The sequence below is a fragment of the Lepus europaeus genome (assembly GCF_033115175.1).
Source record: "Lepus europaeus isolate LE1 chromosome 21 unlocalized genomic scaffold, mLepTim1.pri SUPER_21_unloc_3, whole genome shotgun sequence".
Classification (NCBI taxonomy): domain Eukaryota; kingdom Metazoa; phylum Chordata; class Mammalia; order Lagomorpha; family Leporidae; genus Lepus; species Lepus europaeus.
The window spans coordinates 204763-224395 of NW_026909008.1; the positions used below are offsets into that span (position 1 = coordinate 204763).

The window sequence follows — 19633 nt, forward strand, 5'->3', positions numbered from 1 at the left end:
GTTCTGCGCCGAAACGCAAGGGAGCACAAGGGGTATTCTGCCTCTCTAGGGACACTGCCTCCTGCCCTTCTCCCATAGAAGCAGTGTGCTAGGCCGGGCGTGTCCACAGTTGGCAGGGACAGGAGCTGGGCTCTGTGCGTGCCACCATGTCGGATGGAGTAGCCTTCCCGGGTGCACTGACATTTTCTGAAAACGCTGCTTCAAGCGAGCAGGTGTGGAGGGGAACGTGCCCAGGGCTGCCGTATGGCCCTGCTCTGTGTGGGAGGTCTGCAGGGAGCATGTTAGAGTTTGCGTTTCCCTCCCATTCGGGCCTCACGTTGGGGTTGTCAATATTTTGATCCAAGGGCAGATGGAGCAAGTGCATTTTAAGCTCAAGGGGAGGCAGGAAGGAGCCACACAGAGCACGGCGTGGGCCTTCTGGCAGGGATGAATGAGGAGACGCCGGTCAGCTTTTCTCCTCTCCTCTGTCACCAGTCACCCTGATCACTTCCAGAAACATCTCTGGCTTCCAAAGACCGCCTGTGCTCCCCTGGCTCCCCGCCTCTTCAGCCAGAAGCCCCGAGCTTGCACACGTGTGCAGCCTGTGTGGCTCCAGACCGCGCCTTAGCCTCCCCTCACCCTGGCTTCCACGTCTGTACAGTGGGAGCCGTCATCCTCAGGTTGCGGAGAGTTGTCACCGATGTCACGTGGAAGAACCAGGGGACATGGAGCAGGTCCTTTCAGCTGCCTGGGGTCGCTGTAGTAGACGCCTCTGAGTTCTGTTCTGGACTCAGCTGTGTGGCCCACGTCCTCTGCTGACCCACGCCTTGGCTCCTTCCAAGCCTGCAGTGATGCGGATAGGAGGCCAGATGGACGCCTTGGTCCTCCTGCTTGAACACGGGCGTGGGAGTTCCCTGAAGGGAGAAAGAGCCCGTGGGAGTGGTATCCGGGCCCCGGGTGCTGCTGAACCCCTGTGCCTTGCGCTCTGCTCTGTTCCAGGAGAGCAGCGGTTCCCAGAAGAGCGGGAAGCACGGCCCCGGCCAGGACAAGCCGCATGAAACCTACCGGCTGCTGAAACGCAGGAATCTGATCATAGAGGCCGTCACCAACCTGCGTCTGATCGAGAGCTTGTTCACGTAAGCTCGCTCTCGCCCGCCCGCCCGCCCGCCTGTCTCTCTTGCACTGGCCACACCTCTCGGCCAGGTGGTCAGCACCAGCCACAGAAATGACCGAAGGACATTTGAGTGCCTCCTGTGCCCTGGGTCTCCTTTTGTGACTGTTTGGAGAGTGTAGACGGCAGGGCTCATCCGTACACCAGACAAGGGGGCCCTGCTGGAGCAAGAACAGAGACAAGGGGCAATGGGCTTGCCCTTCTCCATGCCTGGGAAATTGCTGGTAAGAGAGGGCTGTGGGAAGAAGCAGGCAGGTGAGATAGTGTCACTGACAGAATTGTGCTTGGAGTCTGTTCCTGAAGCTAACCCGAAGCAAGTACAGGTGGCACTTCAGTGTGGGCTGCAGTCGAGGCTCTGGCCTCTGGTCCGTTGGTCTGTGGCACTCCCTGTCCCCACCGGCCATGCCGCTGTTCCTCCCGGCCACTCAGTGGGAAGGAGCTTTGCTCTCCAGTCAAGGTCATGGGGGCTGCATGCTCCAGCTAGGGAGGGATGGGGACACCTCGGTCTGCGGGGTCCTTTGAGGCCCTGCCACTCTGTGCCCAGTGCTCTAGAAATACCAGTATAGGGACACAATGAGAGCGCAACTGGGGGCGTGGCCAGAGAGGGAGCAGTCAGGAGGGGACGGTGGCGCACCGGAGCGTTCCGTAGCAGGAGGCCCAGCCAGCACGCACACTTGGTGAAGACAGCTCTGCACACGGTGCTGGCTTTCCCTGCCATCGCCCTCCCACGGCAAGTCCTCTCTCTCACATGGAGCGGCTGTGTGTAGCAGCTCATTCACCCCAGAGAGAGAGGATCTACGCCATCTGCCCGGGTGGGGGAGACCTGCGCCAGCCCCGCCCCTTGCCTGGTTGGCTCCGTTAGGTGCGTCTCCATTCCCTGTTGGGAATGGAGCGTGAGCTGCTTATTTTGTGGTGCCCCAGGATTCAGAAGATGATCATGGATCAGGAGAAGCGGGAAGGCGTGTCCACCAAGTGCTGTAAGAAGTCCATCGTCCGCCTGGTGCGGAACCTCTCCGAGGAGGGGCTCCTGCGGCTCTACCGGACCACGGTTATCCACGATGGGATCAAGAAGAAGGTGAGCAGGGCCCTCGCGGCGCCCACGTGCAGCCTCACGCTGCCCGAAGCACGCCGGGCTCACCTATCCCGGCCTGGTTATCAGGGACTCGGCGTTTCCCACCTCGCCTCCTGATGTGGGAAGCAGGCCTTCCATCCCCACTTTGTGTATCCGCTGGAAAGAGAGAAGAGCAGTAACAAGCTCGGGTCTCGAGCCAGGCGTCCAGCCCCGCGGCCAGCCGTGGAGGAGACGCAGGAAGGCGAGCGGCTCGAGTTGGGCAGAGTGCTGCTGGGAGATGTTTAATAACCCTGGCGCAGTGGGAACTGTGGACTCAGCAGCGCGAACGTTCTCCACGGAGGTGGGAGGCCACGTATCCCCAGAGAGAACAGTGGCAGTGGCTCTGTGGGCACGCTCCGCCAGGGTTTTCTAGTGGGGAGTGAGCCGTCTCTTCCTCTCAGCTGGGCTGTTTCTGTACAGTTTCAAGTTTGGGGCCATTCCCATAGCAACTGCAGCCCGGCAGCTCTGCCATCTCAGGCTTCAGGTTTTTCGGGGTCAGAGCAATTTGCGACAGCACAGTGGGACAGGCCCCTTCCTTTGCCTGACCTTTTTCCCTGGTGACATTTTCCCATCTCTGCCTTAAGAAAGCTCTGCTTTGATCTTTTGTCTCCTTAATAAGCCAGCAAGGTCATTTCTGCTTTTGGACTTGAGCTTGTCTTGAGGGGGTTTGAACAGTACAGAGCGGGACGAGACGACGTAAGAGGCAGTACACTGATGCTCTCATCGGTTTTATATCGGCGGTGCCCCCCAGGCAGCCTGCCTTGCCTCCCTCCAGCAGGGGCACTAGGTCCCGGCACTGACTTCTCTCTCTCTCACTGTCTCTTCTCTCATTGTCTCTGAAGGGCAGGGGAAGCCCCCCGCCCATCTGCAGCAGCGCCTCTGAGTTCTGCTGCTCTTCACAGAGCGGTCCCAGAAGGCAGAACACCTCCCCCAGGTCAGGGTGGGGAGCCGCAGTCCAGCTCAGGTGTCTGCTGTGTGTCCAGCTCTGTTGGGCCACGTCTACCAGGCTGTGCCAGAGGGAGCCAGTGAGAGGCTAGGGTGAGATCTGAGAGCAGCAGGTGAACCTTGGGGGATTCCATAAGCTCCAAAATCTAAGTGCACGGTAGTGGCTCTGCCTCCCCCCACCCCGGGCCATGAGGTGCCAGTCCAGTAGCCTGGAAAAGGCTGTGGTATGTATGTGTGCTGGAAAGGGCTATGGTATGTATGTGTGCCCTCAGAGCGGGCTACAGTTTCTCACCCAGCCTTTCTGTAGTACCCATAGCTCATGCTGCAGCCACATTGCTGGAGTCACCACACCCACACCAGCCTCTGCCTCTGCCCCCGTCCAGCCCTGGCTATTGGGCCGTTGGGAAGTAGCTGGGCCATTCAGTCATAGAAAGTAGAAACAGGAACGCTGTGGATTTGTATTGTAGATTTTTTTTTAAAGGATTTATTTATCTGTTAGAAAGGCAGAGGTAGTGAAAGGGAGAGATGGGGTGGAGAGTGGCATGGAGAGAGGTCTTCCATCTGCGGGTTCACTCCCCAAATGGCTGCAATGGCCAGGGCTGAGCTAGGTCGAAGCCAGGACCCAGAAGCTTCATCCGGGTCTCCTACGTGGACGCAGGGGCCCAAGCACCCTGGCCGTCTTCCACTGCTTTCCTAGGTGCATTAACAAGGAGCTGGATTGGAAGTGGAGCAGCTGAGAATCAAACAGGCACCCATGTGAGATGCCAGTGTCACAGGCAGCAGCTTTACCTGCTACGCCACAGCACCAGCCCCTCTACTGTGCTTTTAAATCTTGGAGATGCCTCCTGTCTCTTGTACAAGTCTCACAAAACCACAAGGGAGTTGGCAGCTGGGAGAGAGGGGTCCCTGTTTCACAAATGAGGAGTGGGAGAGGCTAAGCCAGGTGTGGCCATTAAGACTCCTCATCTAGGTATTGCTTCCTGTTCCTTGTCCCCAGCCTATCTGAGCCCATTTTTGGCATGAAGCCGCTAGCCAGAGCTGACACTCTGGGCAGAGCAGTGACCGAGAGAGGAACCTGGTTTTCTGGGTGCCCAGGCCACGACACCGCTGACACACGCCCCCCACTCCACTCAGCTCCACCTCTCCTACTGGTGTTCCGAGTGTTGCCCTTCCCCATGGTTTCCATTTTGCAGCCATGTAGCTCTCCTAAAATGAGAACCACCTCAGCCGTTCAGCTTCAGTACCTCCAAAAAGGTAAAACAACAAAAGCAGCTCTGAATCCTCCCCCGGTTTGTCTGGGAGCGCGCTGGGCACGGGTCCCACCGTGGCGCTCTCAGCCAGGCCAGATTAATGAAAGCCACTTACCTTTTCCAGATGGAAGCCCTCAGGACTCCCGAGCAGCACTGGGAAAGTCTCAGCTCTCAGGGGTGGGCTATGGGGAGCCGCCTGTCAGGAAGTGGCAGGGAGCAGTGGGCTGTGACAGCCCGGCGAGGGCCCACAGGGCCATGGCTCCCGCCCAGGATTTGATCGCTGGTCACTTGAGGGGTTTTGGTGCCAGTTGCTATAACAGCGTTGAGCGACAGATTTTGCTGGCGTCTCCTCTTTGCTTTTGGAAATGCCAGTGACATCAAATAGAACCGAGGGTCCCCCGAGGACCCTCTGGGACAGCCCGACCTCTCTCTGCAGGTTGATCTGGTTGTGCACCCATCCATGGACCAGAACGACCCTCTGGTAAGAAGTGCCATTGAGCAGGTTCGCTTCCGGATCTCCAACTCAAGCACAGCCAATAGGCAAGTGGCAGACAGGAAGGACCGCTCAGCAAGGCCACCAGGCTCGTGAGTCCCAGCCCGATGCCCCCTTCACAAAACCCTGGTGTCTACCTTTGCATGCAGGCCTGGGTTCAGTGGGTTAGGTCTGTGGTTCACGCATCCCGAGTCTAAGCAGGGGTCGGTGTCTGGATTGTGAGGAGCAAACTCCCTGCTGCTTCTGCTCCATCGGGCCTTCCAGTGTCTGGAACACTCTGGGTCTCAGAAGGGCTCCCAGCAAGTGTGGTTGCCTTGCAGGGGTGTTCTGTGGTTTCCTTCCTAGACTGACTGGTGGCCGCCAGATGAATCAGCAGTGGGGGAAAATTCCTTCTAGGAGTAAACCCAAGATGGCCCCTGCGGGTGGAGGGCTGCACGTCTGTCTGTCTGTCCGTCTATCCGTCAGTCACAGCATCTCATATCTGCACCACAGGGCCAAAGTTCCCCCACCCCCGCCACCCCAAGAGGAAGTGGAAGAAGAAACTCCAGTGGCAGAGGCCCCCAGCGCATCGGGAGCCTCCCAGCTGAACACCTCCAATAAAGTAGAGAGCGCACGCGTGAAAAAGACAGACGAAAAGATGGGCATCACCCAGCTGAAGAACTACAACCCCGTCATCGGTACCAGCCCCTTCCTGGGCGGGCCGCGTGCGTTCCCTCTGTGGCTGGTGGGATGATGTGTGCGTCACCTGTGCTCCCCACCTGGGCTGCGGTCACTGGCTGAGGCGTGCTGGGCCAGTCCCGTGGCTTCTGCCCGTCTCCCTTTCCCTCCACCAAATGGGGAGAATTCTCCCTCTCACAGCCTGCAGAGATGCAGCTAAAATTATGTCAGATCCCAGCATGAGGAAGTATTCACAAATATGAGTTCCTTCGGGCGAGCGTTCTTGGGCTGGACTGTCCTGCAAGCCCTTGAGAGTCGCCCTTGAGTGTTCACATCGCTTTTCCAGAGTCAGGTCTGAGATGGCAATGTCGTCTGCCCCCTGGCGTCCTGGCGGGGCACGGCGACTGCGCTGTGAACCCACACTGAGCCGGTGCAGGTGCTCAGGGCATGGTAGGCGGGGAGCTCGGCTCCTCTCCCGACCTGAGCAGGGTGCCAGGCTCCGCCCAGCCAGTGTCCAGTGTGGGAAGCAGAGACCAGGGAGGCCAAGCAGAAGAGCTGGTTTGCAAGACTTCCCTTTCCCAAGGTGCTGGTCGCACAGCATGGCTTCTGCTAGCGAAACCCAAGCACGCTGCTGTGTGGCCAAGGACCACGTGCGCCTGAGCACACCAAGGGCAGTGAGTGTGTTCCTCCGTGAGCTGGGCCTTGTCACCCTGCCTGGTCTCACTCCTTCCCTCTCTGCCGGGGAAAGGCAGGGGAAAGTTGTCTGTGTCCACAGAGAAACATGCTCCTTTAGAAGAGCCCAGGGCTGAGCATGTTGGACACAGTCCGTTTGAAGCCAGGTGTGCTGAGCTGGTGGGCCCCTTCTCCGCCGTGCTCTGGCCTCCCACACACTCCTTCCTGCTGCACCCCATCCCTATGGCCTCGGGGCCCTTCCTCACCCATATCAGACACACGCTTATCTCAGGCCCCTTAGTTTGCCCTGGGTGCGTGTCTATAGGTTTCTCTGTGGTCCACTCCGTTGCTACCTCGGAGGCCTCTCCCAGGCCTCTCTCTAGAACGACAGCCCTCCTCCTGTCCTAGCGCATGAGAGACGAAACTCTCAGAGATGAGAGCCATGTCCCTCTCTCCCAGTTCCAGGACTTGGCCGCTCTCTGGGGTTTCTGCCCAAGATGCCTCGCCTGCGTGTGGTGCACATGTTTCTGTGGTACCTGATCTACGGGCACCCTGCCAACAAGACGGCGCACAAGCCCGGCGGCGAGAGGAGATCCCGACGGCAGGAGTCGAGCAGGATGAGGGCCCAGGCTGCCTCTGCAAGGCACGCGGAGGCCTCCTCGGAGGGCAGGGAGACTGTCACCTGGGAGGCCGAAGTGGAGCTCGACACGGAGACCGGTGGGTGCCTCCGCCACGCCCACAGCGGGGTCCAGGGCGAGACATGGCTAACATTCCTTATCCTGTTGAAAAATGATTTTCATTCATTTATTTGAGAGACAGAGCTCCCATCTGCTGATCTGCTCCCTAAATACCCACAGCTGCTGGGGCGGGGGGGGGGGGGGGCGAAGCGGCTAGATGAGGCCAAAGCTGGGAGCTGGGAATTCCATCCCGGTATGCCGTGTTGGTAACAGGGACCTTCGCACTTGAGCCATCACCGCCGTACCCCATAGTCTATGTTAGCTGGAAGCTAGACCCAGGAGCCACTCAGATGTGGGTCTAAGCAGCATCTGAACTGGCGGCATCCCCTCAGAGTCCCCTGATCAAAATGAAGACACCATCCAGTCTTCCAGAGCCCCTGGGCTGCCCATCTCCTCGTGCTTCCTCCTGGACAAGCAGGGCTTTGTCCGAGCTGGCAGTGAGGGGGTCACTGCTAGGCGCCGTCGCCATGATGGCTGGCTCCTGGCTGCCGAGGAGTGACTCGGGTTTTGTTCCTAGTGTATGTGAATGAAGTCTCATGGATGCGCTACGTCCCTCCTATCCCGGTGCACAGGGACTTCGGCTTTGGCTGGGCTCTCGTCAGCGACATTCTCCTCTGTCTGCCCCTCTCCATCTTCATCCAGATCGTGCAAGTCAGCTACAAGGTACTGGCGACTCGGGCCGCTGCAGAGCCTGGGGCTGGCCCCTCGGCTACAGGCTGGGGACCTACACTCACCTGGCCGAGAGTTGCCTGGGCGGATGGGCAAATGGGTAAATGGGTGGACAGGTGGTCCATCGAGAGGAACTGCAGCAAGGATGTGTTCTTATAAGTAGACTCGATCAGGTGATTGGGTGGATAATCGGGGGAACTGCATAAAAAATCATTATTCTACATCTGTTTGTCAGTAGGCAGGTAGGTAAAAAAAAAAATAATTTACAGTGCAGCAATGAAGTGTGATGTTTTTAGAAATATAGGAAAGGGAAGAAATAGAAATGACTGTAGCCTCACCGCTTAGAGATGATCACTGCTAAAGGTTTCAGTACCTTTTCTTCTGGTCCTTGTTTACTGTGCCATGTTTGTGTGTGCTTCGTGTGTCTGGCTGTGTGACCTCCCTTTTCTCTCAACGGAGTTGAGATTTTATTTACTCTTTGTAACCTTTATCTTCATTGTATTTGAAAGTTAGGGGTGGGGGGGAGATCCTGTGTGCTCTGTTCACTTCCCCAGATACCCACAACAGCCAGGGCAGGGTCAGGCCAAAGCCAGGAGCCCAGCACTCAGTCTGAGTCACCCATGTGGGTGGCAGGGACCCAAGCACGTGACCCATCACCTGCTGCCTCCTAGGGTGCACGGTAGCAGGAAGCTGGGGTCGGGAGTGGAAGACCCGGGACTCAAACTGGGCAGGCGTCCCCAGCACTGCGGCAGCTTCACTGCTGCATGAAATACCCAGCGCCATTCACTCCGTTACGACCTGTTCTTTCCACTGAGAAATACATCACATTCCCCACATCGTTAGATTCCTTATCCTGACGGGAAGTGGATTCATAGTATTCCTTCTTTCTGGGTGTACTCTGACTTACTTCATCAATGGCATTTTCTAACTGGAGTCATTTCAGTTCCGATTCCTGGTTACTGTAAATGACATGTTGATGAGTACCTTGCGGTGCACACATGTGTGGGCAGCTCCAAGATGGTTTCCTGTGGATGAGGATGGAAGTAGGCTCCCTGGCTTCAAAGGGAATGTGTGTTCTTCCTCTCGAGTTGAATTAGCCAGGTGCATCCCCAGCTTGCCCCCTGGAAGTGTTTTAGCAGAGTCTGTGCCCACAGGTGCCCGAGCAGCATGGGATGTGGGGGGCCGGGGCTCAGGAGAAGGCTGACAGGCAGGTTCGAGGCTGGCCTCCAGGCTGACGCAGCCTGAAAATCCCCTGTGCAGGTGGACATGCTTGAGGAGTACCTGAACGACCCCCTGAAGAAGCACATGCTGATCCGCTTCCTCCCCAGGGCCCTCCGGCAGCAGCTCCTGTACAAGAGGTGAGGGCGCTGCACTGGATCTAGGCTGCAGTGGGTCCCCGCGAGCCCCTGTGAGTCAGTGCTGTGGACTCCTCCACCAGGGAGGGGCCACAGCTTAGCCCCCCAGCCCAGAACCGCTGGGGCTGTTTATGAATTACGGTGAAATCTCCGCTAAGCACCGCAAGCCCTGGAGTCTTAGTTGTTCCCTTTGCTGTGTTAATTTGCCAAATCAAATGCCAAATGGGGGATTGACACCCCGTGGCCTTGGGCGCCTGGAGGGGTGGGCCTGGGCTTCTGGGGAGCACTGGGGAGGAAAGCCAGGACGCCCACCCCTGTTTCCCAGGCGTTACATTTTCTCGGTGGTGGAGAGTCTTCAGAGGCTATGCTACATGGGACTGCTGCAGTTTGGGCCCACGGAGAAGTTTCAGGATAAAGATCAGGTAAGGGCCCCCGTCCTCGATGAAGACACTCCCCGGTGAAGTGGTGAGGCCCAGTGCTGACTCGGAGCCGCTCCGCGCCCCTGTCTGTGTCTCCTTAGGTCTTTGTTTTCTTGAAGAAGAACGCGGTCATCGTGGACACCACCATCTGCGACCCCCATTACAACCTGGCGCACAGCAGCCGGCCCTTCGAGCGCCGTCACTACGTCATGAACTCCATGCAGGACGTGGAGAACTACTGGTTTGACCTGCAGTGCGTCTGCCTCAATACCCCACTAGGTACTGTCTGTGGCTCAGCACCCTCCCTCTTTGCAATGTGACAACTGGCATTTTTTTTTTTTAATTTTGCTTATTTATTTGAGAGACAGAAAGGTCCCCTCCCCCCACCTCCAGACTTGGGGGACTTCTTCGAGAAGCTGTGGTGTGGCTTTGAGTGGGAAGTGGCAAGATGGCTCACCCTGGCTGCTGTGACATCGAGGGGGCAGGGGTGGGCCTGGAAGTGTTGGGGAGCAGGGTCAGTGCAGCCACAACCCTGTGCTCCTGCCACTTTCTTCTCCCTGCACAGCCGGCCACCCCTGCTCCAGGTGACACCTCTGGGAGCCCAGCCTCCACCCCTGGCCCCCTCTCAGTTCGTTCCAGGAGTTCCTTTCCCCTGAGTGTCCAGTCCCCATCCCAGAACTGCTTGTTGGACAGAGGCAGAGATTTGGGGGAAGTGACAGCTGTCACCTCCCTCCACCCCACCTTGGCTTGAAGCTGTTCTCTGGTCAGTTCTTGCCCCCTGCACCGGGAGAGAAGGGAGCCACGTCCTGTTTGAGCAGGGAGCAGAGTCGGCTTCATCCCAGGACTAGCAGTTCAGTGTCCCCCATGATTGTGGCAAAGTGGGAGGCCCGGGTGCATTTGCTAGAGTGGTTCACTGCCAGCAGGTAGTGAGCACTTGCATTTAGAGCCCACAACGTGCAGACACATTTTACAGCGACGTGCTCTGGAGAATCTTCGGGCATCTGGTAGCAAGCTGGGCTTTTACCGTCATTAGATCGTTAAAGTGCCCCAGTTTTTCCCGTGCGAGCCAGCATGTCATTGCAGGCTCCAGGCTTGGTGGATTGGATTTGTAGCCTTCGGAGCGTTTGCAAGCGTGGGAGTGTCAGAGCGGGCTGAGTCTGTTAATCAGGCCCTGATTGTCCTGGCACTTGGCAGGCGGCTGCAGAGACTCTGCCCCGAGGTCCGTGGGAAAGTTTCAAGTGGGGATCATGTCATGGAGCAGCCGCTGCCCAGTCTTGAGCCTGCTTGAGTCCCCAGAGTGCCATGTTCCAGTGCTGAGGGCTGGGCCCTGCCCAGAGAGCAGAAGAAATGGCCACCCCGTGTGCTTTGGGTGTGAGAAGCACTGTGTCACGTGTCCATTCGGATGAGTGACCCTGGGCGGGCCATTCATGACCTCGTGGAGTCTTAGTGTCTTCCCTTTCTTTGTTTTCTGTAAGATTTATTTTATTTATTTTGAAAGGCAGTATTTCAGAGAGAGAGAGAGAGAGGCGGAGACGACATCTTCCATCTACTGACTCACTCCCCAAATAGCTACAATGGCCAGGTTTGGGCCAGGATGAAGCCAGGAACTCCATCCAGGTCTCCCACGTCAGGCAGTAGGGACCCTAGTACCTGGGCCATGTTCTGCTGCCTTCCCAGGTGCCCTAGCAGGAAGCTGGATCAGAAGCAGGGTAGCCAGGACCCACACCTGTGCTTCTATGGGATGCTGGTATTACAAGCAGTCACTTAATGTGCTGGGCCACAGCTCTCCCCCGTTTCCTTGCTTCTAAACTGAGAGCACCATCACCCACAGGCCGGCTCAGCGAAGACTTGCACAAGGTATCTATGGAGATTCCAGCCGAGAGGTGCGGGGCAAGAGCTTCATGCTGTCCCTGCCCCCGCCAGCCATGCCACAAAGCCTGTGGCGAGCGAGTCTGACCGTCTGCACGCTCCCAGAACCTGTCCTCACGCACTCCAGCAGTGGTTTTCATTGTCTTGTGTTTCCCCGCAGGAGGTGTTCCCTTTCTCGTAGAATGGCTGAGCCTAGTTTGTCGGCAGCACCAGTGCACCTCTGAGCACTCTGGGGACATCTGTGTGCCCTGAGCTCTCCCAGCCATGGCCCCTGCTCCTGCCCCCAGTGCAGTCCTTTCTGCTTCCCACTGCCGCCATGTTGGCCCGCAGCAATTCCACAGGGCCCTCCGTTCCCCGCAAAAGGAGGCCCGGTTTCCTCTGCTCTGAGCTCCCCAAGCCTTTTGGTGTCTCTGGTTCCTGCCTACCTCTGTCCTGGATAGACTTAGCCAGGGCAAGACCCTCCTGTTGGGCGTCATCCCACTTTTTAACCTGCCTGATTCCATCGTGCACGAAGAACTTCCGGCAGTTCCAGCCGCCCGGGCTGGGTCGGGAGCCTTTTCACAGGCGGGAAAACAGCTTTCTGCTCCCGGCCTGCACCACAGCACAGAGCGTCGCGCTTGCTTTTCCAGGTGTGGTGCGCTACCCACGCGCGCTGAAGACCAGTGGCTCGGATCAGGGTAGTGATGAGGAGGGCACCTTGCGGAAGGAGCAGGAGAACGCCGTGGACAAGCACAACCTGGAGCGCAAGTGTGCCTTGATGGAGTACAGCACGTGCGTCCCATCTCCCCGTGCGCATGTGCTGAGGGCAGGCCATGTGGGTGGCCATGGGCTGGAGCTGGCCACAGGCGTGCTTTTGAGCTCACCTTGTTTTAAAAGAATTCAGTCCGTTCTCAAGATTCCAAAGTTGGGAGTTTCACATAAAAATCGGATTTTGTTTGTTTGTTTTTGCTTAACTTGCCAGAGTAGCTCGCAGCCAACGCTAGGAGTGCAGGTTGCTCTCTGTCAGATGTTGTCCTAGGAGGGTGGAAGCCCCCACCCCAGGCCATGGTGCTCTTGCCCGTTACCAAGGGGGACCCTTTCTCGGCTTGCTTCCCGCCTCCCAGGGGGAGCCGCGTGGTCGTGGATAAAGGCGTGATCCCCGGAGACGGGCTGGGAGCCGCTGGCCTCGATTCCAGCTTCTACGCTCACCTCAAGCGCAACTGGATCTGGACCAGCTACATCATCAACAAAGCCAAAAAGGTGGGCGCTCGGGCCCACCGCCTCGAGGCCCCCATCACCAGTCATCCTCCGCCTGTCCCCTCCTAGCTCACCCTCTCAGGATTGGTAAAGTGATAAATCACATAAAAACCTACTTCATCTGTCCTGAAGATCTGTCAGGCCCCACGAGTATCTGGCTGGCGTATTGTTTTTATAGATTGATTTGTAAAGCAGAGAAAGAAAAGATAGAAAGAGAAGGCAGGCAGGCAGAAAGAACTCCTATCAATCAGTAGTCCCCTGCCTCACCGCCTGTGACAGCTATGGGTGGGCCAGGCCAGCAGCAGTGGCATAGAACTCAGGGCAGGTCTCACCTATGGTAGCAGGGACTCAAAGATTTGAGCCGTCACCACTGCTCCCCAGGGTCTGCCCCAACAGGAGCTAGGATCAGCCAGAGGCTGCTGGTTGAACCCAGGGCTCCCGTCTGGAACGGGGGTGTCTCAGCTGTTAGGCCAAATGCCCTGCCCCTGGCCTTTTTTCCCTGCCCCCCCCCCCTTGTAACTTGTCCTGTGATCTGGACATTCTAGAGTAGGAACGAAAGTCTGGGTGCCACAGAGAGGAACGCACGTGCAGTGCTGAAGTGGCTGAGCAGGGGCCCGCTCCCGCAGCCTCCGCCCAGCAGCCCTGGGCTCGCCAAGACTGACGGAGGAGCCCCATAGTGCCTTGGCCGTTCTGGGCACCCGGGGACTCCTGCAAGTTCAGGGCTCATTCCGGTGCTGCACTTGTCGTGTAGGAAAACAGCGCCTCGGAGAGTGGGCTCACCGTGAGGCTGCAGACTTTCCTGACCAAGCGCCTGTTGCCGCCCAGGGCTACAGGTGAGTGTGCCGCAGCTGCACCCAGAAGCAAATCCCCACCCCACCCCCATCCACGGGGCCCCCACGCCCACCCAGCCGTTCACTGCCACCCCCACCCCATGACCCCCTCTCCAGGCAGCAGCAAGCTGGGTCTCTGGGGAGAAGCAAGGAAAGGCGCGAAGCTCTCCGCCGATCGTGATGAGCAGTGCGAGGTGGCCTGGGAAACGCTGGACAGGAACTGGCGAGTGAGGGGCGGCAAGAGCCAGAAGCGGAAACGGCTGAAGACGGACCCGGGCAAGACCAGGAAAAGCAACAAAGGTTGTATGAGCGCCGCTGGCACCTCCTGGCCTCGGCCTGTGCGTCTGTGCCACTGCCTCCCCCGGCCAGGCCTGTGTTCTGCCGGCAGACGGTGGTCTCCGCGTCCCCTCTGCGGGTAGCACTCCCTCCGAGCCATGGTCGTTTCATTGTCCACATCCATCTGGCCGACCGGGAGAGGCTCGGGTTTCCTGTGCGCCTCCCCAGCTCTCTCTGTCTGTATTTTGTGCAGTCTTTAGGAAGTCCCTCGGTTCACATTTCTAACTTCATCGCAGCTGAAAAAAAACCTTAGCAAAATCCTCATCCTAAGTAGCCAGAATTCTGTGACTCTTTTGATTTACCTTTTTAAAGAAAATTTCTTTTTTTTTTTTAATTTTACTTATTTGAAAGGCAGAGAGAAAGACAGAGAGGTTTCCCTTCCATCAGTTCACTACTCATGCCTACAACAGCTAAGTTGGCCCAAGCCAGAGCCCGAATCCAGGAGCCAGGAGCTCAATCCTGGTCTCCCACATGGTGGCAGGGACCCAGGTACTTGAGCCAGGACTCCAGTATGGGATGCAGGCGTCCCACGCAGCTTCTTAACCACCATAGCGAGTGCTGTCCCTGGTTTGCCTTTTAATATCAGTATTTTTGTTAAATGGGCCAAAGTTGAAAGTCATGTTGTATTTTCAAGTTGAGGGAAAGTGGGGAATCACTGAAGCCCGCAGAATGTCCCCAGACCTGATGGAACCCCTCATGTCCCACCACCACCCCTTTCTTTCTAACTTGAGAGCACAAGAGGAAGGAGTCTCCCCTCAGCTAATAACTCACTCCCCAAATGCCCACCACATCCGGGGCTGGACCCAACGGAAGCCAAGAGCCAGAAACTCAGTCCAGGCCTTGAGTCATCAATGCTGCCTCCCAGGGTGTGCGTTAGCAGGGAGCTGCATTGGCCATGGACGAGCTGGGACAGGAACCAGACAGTCCTATGGGATGCGAGTGTCCCGAGCAGCATCCTAACCTCTGCACCACACCCCCACCCCCAGGGTGCCTTTCTGGCAGTGTGTGTAGCAGAAGGGATGCTGTTTAGATCACTTGTGTATCACCCAAGGGGCCTGTCCCTGTGTTCCAACGACAATTTGATGGTTTCGGCTATTTCCGTAAGAACAGAATGTTTACACAGGAACCTGCTCTCCAGGTTTATTTGGCTGGTGTTTATAACAGATTGTGTCCCATCAACTGAAGTGGCCCCTCAGCTTAGCCTCTTGCAGGTGTGTGTAAGGCCTGCGTGACTCACAGAGACCCGAGTGCCCCTCAAGGCCAAGTTCGGCTGAGGCATCCCTCTGTATCCAGGTCTCCTTCCCCACTGCTCTTCAGCCTTCATTGGGAAGACGCTTGGCAAACAAGTGGTCTTTTGGAATTGGTGGCAGCATATGGTGTGTGGCCTGTGAACGGGCTGTTAGTGCAGGGGAGCCTGGGAAGCCATGGCTAAGGGTTCCAGGCTCCCGTCCTATGTCTGCCATTGACTGGGCTGCATGCCTCGGACTGTGATTTGGGTTGCTCCCCTATACTGCCCATGGTTGTATCCATCACACAGAGTTGGTGCAAAGTAGCATTCCACTTGCGAGTTAACACATGTGTCAGCCAAGCACTGCTAGCAACATAATGTGGGCACCTGCTGTCATTTCCTTCGTAGCTGCCTTGTGCTGGGTGCTGCAGCCTGGAGCGTAGGCCTCATTGTCCCCACAGTGCTCACACATGTTCCACAGCTAGCGCCATGAGGTCACAACAAGGGAGGGCCTCCTATGCAGTGACACCAGCCCGAGGTGATGCTTCTGTGCAAACAGGCGCTAGGCGTGCTCTGTCAACCTCTGCGTAGGCCGCCTTCAGAGGGTTCTCTGTCACGTAGGAGAGGCTGGAGACTGGCGGGCAACTCCCTCGAGGCTGCATTGCACTGGCCAGCCTGTCCCTGTGAAGTCTCAGCAAAGAGAAATGCTGAGCAGGGGTGAACGCCAAAACAGAACAGTCAGGGGGCCCGCAGGAGGCTCTGGGGCCGGCGCCTTGTCCAGCCCCGAGCAGGGTCAGGAGTGACAGCTGCACACCTGATGCTGGAAGCTCCCTGCTCTCTCCCCTGCTGTTTCTAGAAGAGCCCCCAGAGGAAAAGAGCAAGCGGCTGCGCTACCACGACGAAGCAGACCAGAGCGCCCTGCAGAGGATGACCCAGCTGCGCGTCACCTGGTCCACGCACGAAGACCGGCTCATCATGCTGTGCCGCATAGCCAGCAACATCCTCAACACCAAGGTACCGCCTGCTGGCCCTGCCCTGCCCACCTCCCAGCCGCCAAGGTGGTAGCCGCTGGACCCAGGTGCAGCAGCAGCTGTGGCCGCAGTCTGGCTCACCAGGTTTCTGTTGTTCACCCCCTTAGCTGTGACCCCGAGTCCCTATAGCCTCTGACATCACTGCCCCCCTGTCACCATCATGTTCCTCCAGGCTCCTCACTGCTGCCCTGGTCTTGCTGTGCAGCAGGGCATGGGGGAGCCGCCAGGGTAGACAAATGGCCCAGCGAGCTGAGAGCAGAGTGAGCCCTGCCCCTGTTGGCAGGCAGTGCTACCCTAGGTCAAGGCTGTGTGCCCTTGTTCTCAACTGTGTCAGCCAGAGAAACCCAGAGAGGGGCTCCTGCGCCCACTGGGCGCTTGGCCTGCAGGCTCACCGGGTCCCTTTCTGGGACATTTGTCTCATTATAGTCCCTCACCCCTCAGTCCTCTCCTAAGTTCCCATCCAACCTCTCCTCCCCAGAAGGACCTGGAAGGCGACAGGTTGCTGCCTCCCCCCATTGCTGTCCCCAGTTCCTGCATCTACCGTGGCTTCTGCATCACAGCTCTGATGGGAGGGCTGTCCCTACCTTTGACACAGCTGGGGGAGCCAGGAAGGGCTGGCAAGGCTCCGTGCTGGGGGACCCTGTGCCCTGTTTCTTAAAGTTGTAAGAAATCTGTCATCAAGCGGCTTCCTCCCCTTAGCTCTGCCTTCCAGTGCATCGCTAGTGGATGACCTGTAACACGAGCTCCAGAGTGGCCCTGCGCAGATGCACTGTGTGACGAGGCCTTCCCAGCCCTCTGACTTCACATGTGTTACACACCTAGAATCTCCCATGATGCATCTCCCTTCCCGTCGGTTCTGCCCAGTGTCCTCGGCGGGCCTCTGTTAGGGTCCTTGCCAGAAACACTGTCTTCCCACTGGACAGCGAAGGCCTGGCCTGCTCTTCTCTGCCCAGTGCCCAGTTCCTATGGTTGGGTCACCTTGTGAGATGACAGCTTTGGATAGCCATCAAGGCAAGGCGTCCACAGCACACGGTTTCGCCCCTTGCTTTGTGTTAACTCCCCGGACGCGGGCTCTGGGGCCACTGAATGCTGTCTCGACTTTGCTTCCAATCCAGGTGAGCGGCCTGTTTGTCCCCTGGCAAGTCGTGCGTGACATTTTGCATGCTACCTTCGAAGAGTCCTTGGATAAAACATCTCACTCAGTTGGAAGAAGAGCTCGCTACATTGTCAAAAATCCACAGACCTATCTGAACTACAAGTAAGCCACTCCCGCACACAGCTGTCTCAGGGCTTCTGGTGCTTTCTGTCTTCTTTCATCATGCTGGCTCCGACTCAGAGGTCCCCTTCAGGTAGGGCACAGAGCTGCTGGAGCTGAGCGGTGGGGCTGCACTGGTCTCCCAAGGGCCGGCCTAATGCTGCGTGCATGCACGTGGTATTCCTTGGACTTCAGAGAACCTAGCAAAGAGGCGCTGTCATCCATTCTTCCAGATGGAGAAATGGAAGCTGGACTCTGAGCATCACATGACTGGTGTGTGGCAGAGGGAGAGGCCGACTTTCACAGCTATTTTTAGCTCTCAGAGTAGCTCCTGAGAGCTCTGTATTAACAGCCCATCACAGCTCGCTCCAGGAAAAAATCGAGACAAGACCCGGCTCATTGGACAAAGCGCACTCCACCATGTCCTCCCGTGCTCCGAGAGCTGGGTGTCCCTGAGGGCTTCCAGCCATAGCCTGGGGGTGGGGGTGGGGGTGGGGGTGGAGGTAGGGGTGGGGTGGGATGTCCTCTGCCCCGGAATCTCAGGGTCGATTGTCTCTTGCCAGTGAGGCTCGCCTGGTCTCCCTCTCCCTGGGCCAAGCTGTAGAACACTGCCAGCCCCGGTGTTGAAGCCAGTATGAGTAGGGCCAGCAGGGGACACAGGGCCGGGGCAGGCAGAGCCCCCTGCCCCAGCTGCCCGTCATGCCCCGAGTCAGTGAGGGCTGTGCCCCGAGTCTGTGAGCTGGCTTTGAGCCACCCTGGATTGGGCCCTACAGAACCCACATCGTAGAGAGGAGTCGGCCCGGCCGACTGACCCTCAGCGCTGTGCACATGCGGGCAGGCCCTCTCCCTGTTGTGGGGCCGTCCTGTGCACTGTGGGATGTTCAGAAGCACCCTCGGCTTTCACACACTGGATGTCAGGAGCACCGCTCTCCCTGCTGTGACAACCAGAGAGGTCTCCAGAAATGCCCTGGAGGCCCGTCGCTGCTGTATGAGCCCATTCCCCTGTGCACCGGCTCTCCGAAGGGCTCTGATCTCCTGATCCAAGCTCTTTGCAGAGACGGAAGCAGGCCTGCGGAGAGAATGCCAGTGGGCCAGGGTGACAGTGAGTTGATAGTGAAAGGAGGGCTGGAATGCGCCTCCCTGACCCTGACTCCTGCCCGTACTCTTCCCCCTCGGCAGCTGTGCAGGGAGCTCGGCAGCTCTCCAGGGTCAGCAGCCCTGGCTGGGGCTCCCTCCTCACCCCACATCTCCTGAGGTCGGGCGCCTAGGGCCCGACACATGGGGGCCGTTTCCCCTGATGTGAAGCAGAGCGGCAGTGGTGCTGCTGACCCCACGCCCTGCCTGCCTGCCCGCCCCAGGCCTGGGCCGTGTGAGGCCCGAGGGCTCCCTGTACCTCCAGGCACTGCTGGGGAATGACCGGCTCCACCAGCAAGCTCTTTAGACTGCTGCCCGTCTTGCCCTGCTTTTTCTCTGGGACAAAGCACTGTCCGTGTCCACCACATAGATACAGAGACCCGTGGCATGGGCAGAGGAGAGCTGTTTGTCATAGGAATCGCCAGTGCCTGGAGATTGTTAAATTTACAATACGCTTGCAAATACGTACGGGTGCCTCATGCAGCCCTGGCCGGGGGCCGTGGGCAGCGGGGAGTGGCTGTTCTTAGGTTACCCATGCAGGATGTGAGGTGTGAGCAGGTGTGAGGTGTGAGCAGGTGCTTTCACACGCACGAGCCCAAATCCCTCACTTTCCGAAGCTGTCCCCCTCCAGCAGGCTCATGGGTGAATCCTACTCCACCATTAGCTGAAGCCAGAAAGGTTAGCCCAGAGACCTTCTGAGGCTTCCCTGACTTGGTCTTTGTCTTTGCCTCCCGCAGGGTGTGCCTCGCCGAGGTGTACCAGGACAAAGCCCTCGTCGGAGATTTCATGAATCGAAAGCGTGACTATGAAGACCCGAAGGTGGGCCGTGGGCGGGTGCAGGAGTCGGCCTGCACTGCAGACGGGTCTTGTTTCTAGGGGCTGTCCCCAGGGCCCAGAGCCCCCACCACCCTTGCAAGCGTGGCTGTGTTTTCCTGCTCCCTGGAGAAATCGCGTGTCAGTTCTCTGGCCTCGGATCTCATTTGATCTGGCTCCAAGCATCCGTTTGTAAAGATGATTAGGATTTGACATGCCACTCTGCAATGCTGCTGCACTTGGAGCTGTTTGGTTAGGAAAATAGGGCAGCGCTTCAGAAATTACACACAGCTGGCCTGTTTCCTGGAAAAGCTGGCTGAGAGGGTTTGGGTTCCTTTGCAGGTTTTCTGTCCAGGTGGGGCCGGGGCAGTGGCTAGCAAGGCAGGAGCTGTTTTTGTGTAGACCTGACTTTCCTGCTCTTTGCTCGCCTGGGCCCTGTTACA

The 19633-nt window shown here is 57.9% G+C and overlaps 1 protein-coding gene across 3 annotated transcripts in view; it reads left to right on the plus strand.

The window, feature by feature from the left end:
• The window catches only part of LOC133754335 (general transcription factor 3C polypeptide 1-like), a 71068-nt gene that overhangs the window by 34389 nt on the left and 17046 nt on the right, over positions 1 to 19633 (plus strand). Inside the window, exons 11-26 of one of the 3 annotated variants that reach the window (XM_062184792.1) lie at positions 979 to 1115; positions 2072 to 2225; positions 4893 to 5041; positions 5442 to 5626; positions 6738 to 6995; positions 7533 to 7678; positions 8945 to 9042; positions 9365 to 9461; positions 9560 to 9737; positions 11957 to 12098; positions 12431 to 12566; positions 13315 to 13396; positions 13511 to 13693; positions 15814 to 15971; positions 17104 to 17246; positions 19115 to 19196. In XM_062184792.1, the coding sequence (XP_062040776.1) occupies positions 979 to 1115; positions 2072 to 2225; positions 4893 to 5041; positions 5442 to 5626; positions 6738 to 6995; positions 7533 to 7678; positions 8945 to 9042; positions 9365 to 9461; positions 9560 to 9737; positions 11957 to 12098; positions 12431 to 12566; positions 13315 to 13396; positions 13511 to 13693; positions 15814 to 15971; positions 17104 to 17246; positions 19115 to 19196 (2328 nt within the window). The remainder of the gene's footprint in view (positions 1 to 978; positions 1116 to 2071; positions 2226 to 4892; positions 5042 to 5441; positions 5627 to 6737; positions 6996 to 7532; positions 7679 to 8944; positions 9043 to 9364; positions 9462 to 9559; positions 9738 to 11956; positions 12099 to 12430; positions 12567 to 13314; positions 13397 to 13510; positions 13694 to 15813; positions 15972 to 17103; positions 17247 to 19114; positions 19197 to 19633) is intronic. The other 2 variants (XM_062184793.1, XM_062184794.1) reach the window with 2 other exon arrangements.